Source organism: Anas acuta, chromosome 4 (genome assembly GCF_963932015.1).
Source record: "Anas acuta chromosome 4, bAnaAcu1.1, whole genome shotgun sequence".
Lineage (NCBI taxonomy): Eukaryota > Metazoa > Chordata > Aves > Anseriformes > Anatidae > Anas > Anas acuta.
This window is the reverse complement of record NC_088982.1, coordinates 51,794,669-51,802,751: the sequence shown is the minus strand read 5'-3', so window position 1 is coordinate 51,802,751 and position 8,083 is coordinate 51,794,669. Positions and strand designations below refer to the sequence as shown.

The 8,083-nt window shown below is 58.3% G+C and overlaps 1 protein-coding gene and 1 long non-coding RNA gene across 6 annotated transcripts; both read left to right on the top strand.

Moving 5' to 3' along the window:
- Positions 1–178: 178 nt before the first annotated feature.
- On the top strand, positions 179–7,312 carry LOC137856178 (uncharacterized). Of its 5 annotated transcripts, none has more exons than XR_011096259.1 (5): positions 179–319; positions 499–650; positions 3,772–3,851; positions 4,528–5,525; positions 6,173–7,312. It is a non-coding gene; the product is annotated as an uncharacterized lncRNA (long non-coding RNA). The 5 variants fall into 5 exon arrangements; XR_011096256.1 differs by lacking the exon at positions 179–319 and having other exon boundaries at positions 521–650; positions 4,528–4,587; positions 5,032–5,525; XR_011096258.1 differs by lacking the exon at positions 179–319 and having other exon boundaries at positions 521–650; positions 3,772–3,855; positions 4,528–4,587; positions 5,349–5,525.
- HAND2 (heart and neural crest derivatives expressed 2) lies at positions 644–2,831 on the top strand. Its single transcript, XM_068681235.1, has 2 exons — positions 644–1,319; positions 2,006–2,831. The coding sequence occupies exons 1-2, from the start codon at positions 765–767 to the stop codon at positions 2,102–2,104; spliced, it is 654 nt and encodes a 217-aa protein (XP_068537336.1). The 5' UTR covers positions 644–764; the 3' UTR covers positions 2,105–2,831.
- Positions 7,313–8,083: the final 771 nt, after the last annotated feature.

The window sequence follows — 8,083 nt, the reverse complement described above, 5'->3', positions numbered from 1 at the left end:
GGCCGCCGCCTCTGACGACATATATTAACCCGAGCGGCCCTAAACATGTAGCTGTACATGGAGATCGGGCCGGGGAGCCCTGCCAGTGCCCCGCGCCGCGCCGAGCCCCGCCGCCCGCCCGCCTTCGCCTCCGCGCCCGGCCGAGCGCCGCGGATGCCCCTGAGGAGCGGGGGGCGCTGAGCCCCGCGGCGCGGCGCGCAGGGATGCTCGCTCACTCCCGGCACTGACGGCCCCCACCGCCGCGTAGGGCAGCGGGGAGCGCCCTGCCCGCCCTGCCCTGCCCGCCCCGAGCCCGGGGGCGCATGGAGGGGGGCCGCGTGTAAGTACCACCCGGCCGGGCCGCCGCGGACTTGGCGAGAGCGGAGGGAAGCAAGAGGCGAGGAAGATATCCCGGGCTGGGAAGCCAAAGCCGTTTTGTTTGGTCGACTTCTCTCCATAGCCTTTTTTTTTTTTTTTTTTTTTTTTTTTGGTGGTGTGTGTGTGCGCGCTTCCTCGAAGACCCAGCCCCGGGCGAGGAGGAGGAGGAGGTGGAGGCACAACGCATGAGCGGCGGCGGCGGCGCCTGGGGAGGGGGGATCGCTCGGGCACCCGCGGGGACTCTGCAGCAGCGCCCTATGGAGAGGCGGCGGGCAGCGGGGCTGTGCTGAGGGGTGAGCGGCGGGCAGCATCTCCCGCCGGAGCGGCGGGGGGTGGGGGCGGGCGGGGAGGGGAAAGCTTTGTTTTGGGGCCCCGGGGGGCGGGGTGGGGCGCGCTAGGGAGCGGGGATGAGTCTAGTGGGCGGCTTCCCCCACCACCCGGTGGTGCACCATGAGGGCTACCCCTTCGCCGCCGCCGCTGCCGCCGCCGCCGCCGCCGCCACCCGCTGCGGCCACGAGGAGAACCCCTACTTCCACGGCTGGCTCATCAGCAGCCACCCGGAGATGTCCCCCCCCGACTACAGCATGGCTCTGTCCTACAGCCCCGAGTACGCCAACGGGGCGCCGGGCATGGACCACTCCCATTACGGGGGGGTGCCGCCCGGGAGCGGCCCGCCCGGGCTCGGGGGGCCCCGGCCGGTGAAGCGCAGGGGCACGGCGAACCGCAAGGAGCGGCGCAGGACTCAGAGCATCAACAGCGCCTTCGCGGAGCTGCGGGAGTGCATCCCCAACGTGCCCGCTGACACCAAGCTCTCCAAGATCAAAACCCTCCGCCTGGCCACCAGCTACATCGCCTACCTCATGGACCTGCTCGCGAAGGACGACCAGAACGGGGAGGCGGAGGCCTTCAAGGCAGAGATCAAGAAGACAGACGTGAAGGAGGAGAAGAGGAAGAAAGAGCTGGTCAGTGCTCCGCCACGGGCCGCGACGGGGCGGGGGGGCGATGCGGCTCGAAGCCGGCCGCGGGGGGGTCCCAGCTGCGGGGCGGCGGGGCGGGGGTCCCGTCCCATTCCGTCTCGGGCCGGGCCGGGCCCCGACGGCTCAGCCGGGCTCTGCGCATCGGGGGTGACCCCGCGGCCCCAAACGCGCGGCCGGGAGGCGCGGGGCTCGGCGGCTTGAGCGCGCTGCTGCGGGGCGAGAGGCGGTGAGAGGCGGCGGGGAGCTGCGGCCCGCTTCCAGCCCGGCCCGGCGGCACCCTGGGGCCGCCCTCCCCCGGCTTTCGGCGGCGGCTCTGCCGCCGCGGGGCCGCTTTTTGCCCGGCGTGCCGGTGCCCGCCTCCCCGCGGGCCCGCAGGGGGAGGCTCGGCGCGGCCTCGCCGCGATTCGGCGAGCCCCGAGGTCCCCGTTGCGGGCCCGCACGGAGCGGCGGAGCGGGGCGAGAGACCGCGGCGAAGCCCCGCGGACGCCGTCCCGAAAATGCTCCGCAGGCCTCCGCCGGAGCCCGCGGCTCCTCGCAGCTCTCCCGCTCGGTCGCAGTAGGAAGCGGAGGAAGCTCTCTAATCTTTTTTTTCTCTCCTCTCCCTGCTTTGTTTCTCTCCCTCCCTCCCTCTCCCTCTCCCCTCTCTATTCCTTCGCATCCTGTCTCCCCAGAACGAAATCTTGAAAAGCACAGTTAGCAGCAACGATAAGAAAACCAAAGGGAGGACTGGCTGGCCGCAGCATGTCTGGGCTTTGGAGCTCAAGCAGTGAGCACGACAGGACTGGAGGAGCCGTCCTCTCAGTCTCGGTAGCGAGCTCTCCTCTGAGGACTCTTTGTATTTGGAATCATCCAGTTTATTTATGTGCAATTTCTCCCCCCATCCCCCCAAAATGTGGATATTTGAAGGAGAGGGAAAAAGCATTCCATATATGAATATGAAGAGGAAACTCCAGCTTGGTAAGGGGTAACGTCTCTAATAGTTCGTGAATGTTATTTGCTCTGTATAAAACACACGGGGAAAACAGAACCGTAGAAAGAAAAGAAAAAAAAAATCCCTCCCTGGCATTAGTGTGTATGTGAAGTGTATCTTTAATACTTGGCCTTTTGGATATAAATATTCATGGGATTATAAAGTTATATTTCAACAGAAGCAGTTGCACCAATGTTTCGGTTGACTCGGTATTTAGTGTTGTAATTTTGTTGTGGTCGTTCAGTATTTGAAGATGTTTTCAGCAGTTATTGGTTATGTGCACTTCCGTCCGTAAGGGAAAAAGTGGAATCTAATTAATATTGAAGGTGTAAACGTTGTAAGTACTCAATAAACCACTGTGTGTGTTTTTTACAAAAAAAAAAAAAAAAAAAAGGAAAAAAAGGAAAAAAAAGAAAACCCAAATCTTTTTATGTTTTATACCTCAAAATGTTTTGAATAACAGCGTTGTTTATGGCTTTTTTTCATAATATTTAAAATATTCGGAAGTAAACTAAATTATAAAGATGGCTCCGAAGTTTATTTTTAAACAAGTGACTGAGGGAAAGGAGGGGTAGAGGGAGGGATCTCGCCAGCCCTGTGAGTGTCGAACATGCAAACGGCAGTTCGGCAGAGGAGAAATGCCTTGCGGTGGTGTTCTCCAGGCAGGAGACCTACTGCTAACGGGAAGCGGACAAGGCTGCAAACGGGCCCGGGAGCGCCAGCCGCGCCCGTGCGGGCTGCTCCCGGCGGCGGTGCCAGGCGGAGGCTGCGGCGGAGGCTGAGGTTGAGGCTGAGGCTCCGGGGGCAGGCGCGGGAGGCTTTTAGGGCTTTGCTCGGAGCGATTATGTAACAGGTAATTCTACGTCAAGCACGAAAGAGCGAACAAGGCGAGGGATTTGCGCGGGGGTGGGGGGAGGACGGAAGATTTACAATGAGCGACGGTGAACTTAATATTAACTTTGTGGTTCCCAAAACTCTCCTGGGTTGCATGTTTCCAGTCTGCAACAGCGAGCTGTTTTTTTTTTTAACTTTTTTTTTTTTTTTACCTTTTTCCGTTTGCAAACTGCCGCAAGCCGTGCTGCGGCTCTGCTGTGCGTTCATCTATCTGCTTCCCCAGTGTGACTGCTCTTCCCCTACGTTTGTGTAGCTACCTGTCTGCAGGCTCCTTTGCAAGGCTCCTGGTGCTAGGCCACTGGGTTTTTTGCTCCCTGGCGTCGGGACGAGCTGCAGCGGTCCACCTGGACGCTCAGTGCTGGGAATTGCCTGGCTTCCCTCCGTGTGGTAGGCAGGCAAGGCAGAAAGTTAAACTTTTGCGAAATAATCTTGTTCTAGGTACGCTCGGTCAATTCCCGGTTAGACGCGAGGTTTTTACACTTTTCTCATAATAGAATTCGGGTTCTTGTTTCTGCGCCGTTGAAACCCTTGTTTAACTCAGCTCAACCTAAACCCAGCTGGCTCTCTCCCCAGGTCCAGGGGCTGCCTACCTGCCTGCCTTCCCCTGCCGCCGCGCCTAAGGAAGTGGCTCCCGACGCGACCCGACAATAAGCGTAGGTAGATGTGCAATTGCCCATAAAAAGATAAGGGAGTCCCCGCGCCGCTTCGCCGCCCCCGCTGACAATGGGAAGGTTGCGGGGTTACAACAACCAGACAAAAGTGATGTGCCCTCTCTGCCGGCGGGTCAGGCAGCCCGGCTCTGCGCTCCGCCGTGGGTCTGTGTTTACCCACACTTGCCTTTGTTTATAACACTCGCAAAGAAGAATCTCCCCTTGTTTGCTTTTCCTTGCCTGTTAGTTGCCCAGCTGATAAACCAGAGGACCTCGCAGCCCCCCGCTCCACCTCCGCCAAAATCTTTTTGCACGCAAACGGCGAGGGAGGATGGCTCCAGGGGGGCGAGGGCTGTAGGGCGGCAGGGCCAGCCTAGCCTTCCCCTGCCCCAGCAGCCGAGCTGCTGCTCCCCGGGCCTTGGGGGGCACGGGGAAGCCGCCCACCCCCTGCGCCCCCCGGGCTGCACGGCCGGGCGTGGGGTGTGGAGGCGGCTGCCGCGCCGCTGAGGGAACTCACCGTCGTCCCGCGGGGCTTTCCGATCGGTACCTCTCCCCTTTTTTCCCCTGAATTTCTCAGGGATATCACCACCACCACCACCCCCCACCACCCCCCCCCCCGGACCCGCTAAGAAGGATTTCTTTTAATTGCTCGGTAATGAGGATGTTGCCATTTTCTCAGGAGCAGTCATTCCCGGAGCTAAATCACAAGAGCCCTAGACAGGCCGGAGCCGACAAAAATGTAGGTTTTGACGTTAAAAGCTAAATGGGGAAGCAGGGCGGTAGAAGGTAAATTGATGGTAGACGGGGATGTCAGTGCCCTGGCCCCAGCTCCCGGCGAGCGGAGCCGGGGGCTGATAAGAGCAGAGCGCTGCGCCCGCAGCCAGCCAGCACCCTGCGACCGGGGCTCTGGGGGGGGAGCTTTTTTCGGAGGTGACAAGCACGTAGCAGTCCATGGGACCGGGAAGCGGCGGTTTGTCCCCTCCTCAGAGTTTCCCTGCGCTGTGCGGGTGGGTAGCGATGAGAGGGAGGCACAGGGGGTCGGTACGCTGCAGCCGGGTGGCTCCAGCCGTGTCCCTGCAGGCGCGCGGCCCATGTGTACTCGCCGCTTCTTTTCATTTCTGGGGAAGCCTCTGCTGTGCCTCCAGAGAAAATAACTTTTTTTTTTTTTTTTTCATTTGAAAAGAAACAGCAGCACAACACCCCCGGCTGGCGTGTCGCCTGCCCTGCCCTCCCAGGAGGCCTCCCCTCCTCTCCCCGGGCCCGAAACACAGGCGGGGGTCGGCACCCACGGGAGACAGCGGGGGCACCCACCCCTCGGGGGCACGGCTCGGCACGGCCCGGCTCTGGTTTAGGCGGAAAACAGCGCGGTTTTGGCTGCTCGGCTTGTCCTCTGCACCATGGGGCGCGCAGGGCACCCCTGCATCTCCATAACGGATTTCTTAATGTTATTTTATTTTCTTGGTTTATTTATTTATTTATTCGCCCGTTCGTTCCCGGGAGCGCCAAGAGCTGATGGCAATAATTAGCGCTGATTTGCAGTCGTTGTCAAAGCGGGGCAACGGGGCCTTTCTGGGCCAGCCGCAGACACCCCTGGAACAAGCGCTGAGACATCCGCGGGCAACTGTAAGGACATAAACACGGCCGGGGGATGCCATTGAGACAACGTGATCTTGAAAGGTGGGCGGGGAGGAGGGGGGGAAGACGGTTAGTAATAAAACCTCTAAGCAAAATATCCTCCTCCTGCGCTGGGAAACCTAACCTTAATCCTCCGTTTTCACACGTACTCGCCCAGCGGCTCGCAAAGGCACCCAGAAGAAAGCTCCAAGTAGCAGTGGGAAGGAAGCGCGTCCCGCGCTTCTGCAGAAATAATCCCCTCTGCTGTAACGAGGGGCTTACCAATGCTTTATATATATATATATAATTTTTTTTTAATTCGGAGCCTTTTGTTTTATTGTTATTTTGCGGGCCGTGAAATATGGGCCTTCGCAAACGAACGCTAATCTTTTCTACTTCTAATTGGCCAATTACTGTTCAGCTGTTTCAGCTCGTCCCGCACAATGGAGATTAAAGCCGAGTTGTTATCTGAATTATACATTCACATAAATTCTAGCGAAGCCGGCCGATTCGCGGGGCCAGCGCCTCTCTGGGAATCCCTGTGGCCCTCTCTCCCCCTTCCACGCCAGCGTGGTGTGTGTCTCCCTCTTCCCCAGCTCCCCCCACCCCCATTTTCCTCTCGAAATGTCGCTGCTTTGATGATCCGATTGTAGAGCATTGATTACAAATTTATTCTCAGACACTATATAAGTCTTTATATCTGCTATTAGGGACATCTGGGAGTGATTAGAGCCCTCCCTCCCCCGGCTCTGCTCCCTCTATCTCGCAGCGAGGAGCTATAGACATGTTGACGTCAGATCAGACGGCTAGGAGCCATCCTGCTCTCGACTTGGGTGTAATCACGGCAGCGCTTTCCAAGCTCCAGCCCGGCCGCGGCCGCCAGCTGGAATGCGGGTGCAGCGGGACGGCGCTCGCCGGGGCTCCGTGGCGAAGCCGGATCTTCAGCCCCCGGAGGCTCCAGCGCTTCTGGAGTCCGACGCCGGGACCGCTCGGTCGGTGGGTTGAAAAGAAGAAGCTGTGCTTCCCGCAGGGGTGCTCGCCCTGCTCCTTCCCGGCCGGCTCTGGCTTTATCTTCCATTTCTCCCGGCGTGCTCACCCGGAGCACTGCCTTCCAAACCAAACAGCAGGCCAGGCAGATCTCCACCTTGTGTCTTGGCAGGGAGAAATGAGCGAAGCAAAGTGCAGCGCATACGTGCGGGCACCGCGGGCCGCCTTCCCCGCACCCCCACAGCCCGCTATCCGAAGCGGCGGTCGGGTTTCCAACGAGCTGGAGGCCGCCCTAAATACGGAGCACTCCCGAGGCGAACGGGCGTGCTGCTGACGGGGAGATGGATTTGCACCTGCTATTAAGTCCTAATGCTAATTGAGAGTTGGGGCTGTCTCAATGTCGCGCCGAACACCTCACAGGGACCCGAGATCATCTTTGTCAGAGTCGGTTTTACAAAGTCTTTATTGTTTTGTATATTTCTCTCCCCCCTCCTCCCTCCAAGGAGATAAAAATAATAAGTCGATAAATACAACTTGAGCCTCCGCCGCCTGCTCGCAGTCTTGGACGGCCGACACTTGTCCAGCTGTACGTTGCACTCGGTGCTGCTACCAGGAAGGGGGGGGCGGAGGGGTGGGGATGAGAAAGCAGTTGATCTCGTCTCCAGAGAAAAGAGATAATGTTAGATTATTTGTCTGAAGGATTAAATTCTCCGGGTAAAACACGCTTGCCAGGAGTAAAAAAGCCCTGTGTAACCCTAAAGAAAAAAAAATGTGTAAAAAGTGTTTCCATTTCTTTGTTCCAGCAAAATAAAATGAAATGAAATAAAATGGTATAAAATAAAACCCCAAAGATACCGCAACGCTCCGCTGTGTCTATGTGTAATCTCGAAAGGAAAAGGAACATTTCCTTCCTAAACCAGTGCAAACAGTGCGCTGTGCGCTCGGCTTCGCACCGCATCCCCCAGCCCCAGGGCTGCTGCAGGGGTGGGGGAAAAGCGAAGAAAACTGGCAAGTGAAAGGAAAGAACAAAACAACCCCACGGACACGAACCCGAAGGGAAAACTCCCAATGAATCCCATAGCAGAGCTTAGGGGTCGCTGCCCTGCACGGCCGGAGGGAGCTGTTGCCCCGGCCGGGGGCTGTAGGGCTGGGGCTGCCCGCAGCAGAGGGCAGGGAGCGGGAGGGGGGAGCGGATCCTGCCGACCGGGGAAAGCGGCGGGGAGCGGGCTGGTTTTGGGGCTGTGTCCTGGGACAGGCGGGAGCAGGGTTTGGGGAGCAGCGGTGATGTCTCGGAGGCACAATGGGGATCGGTGCGTCCGCCTCCGGGAGCCGCTATCTGCTAAGCGCGAATGCTGTTCGAGGGAGAAAGAAGCCCCTGTGTTGCCCAATGTTTTCGGGAGAAAAAATGTGAAATTATATTTTAATGTAGAGCAGTAGAGACGTTTTCCCGGCCACGTCTATTGAACAAACATGTGGGGATAATAGAGAGGACGATTCTCCTATAGGGGTCTCTATTTGCATGCCATATGTGGCTATAGGCTAAACCAGCTGCGCATAATGAATTTTTAAAAAGCTAAATGCGTATGCAGACCCATGGAACTTTTCTAAAACCGGCCTGAAAGACAATGAAATCT

Coding starts and splice junctions, on each gene's coding strand:
- HAND2 (XM_068681235.1), top strand. CDS start 765: ATGAGTCTAGTGGGCGGCTTCCCCCACCACCCGGTGGTGCACCATGAG. Junction 1,320..2,005: donor AGAAGAGGAAGAAAGAGCTG/GTCAGTGCTCCG, acceptor CTGTCTCCCCAG/AACGAAATCTTGAAAAGCAC.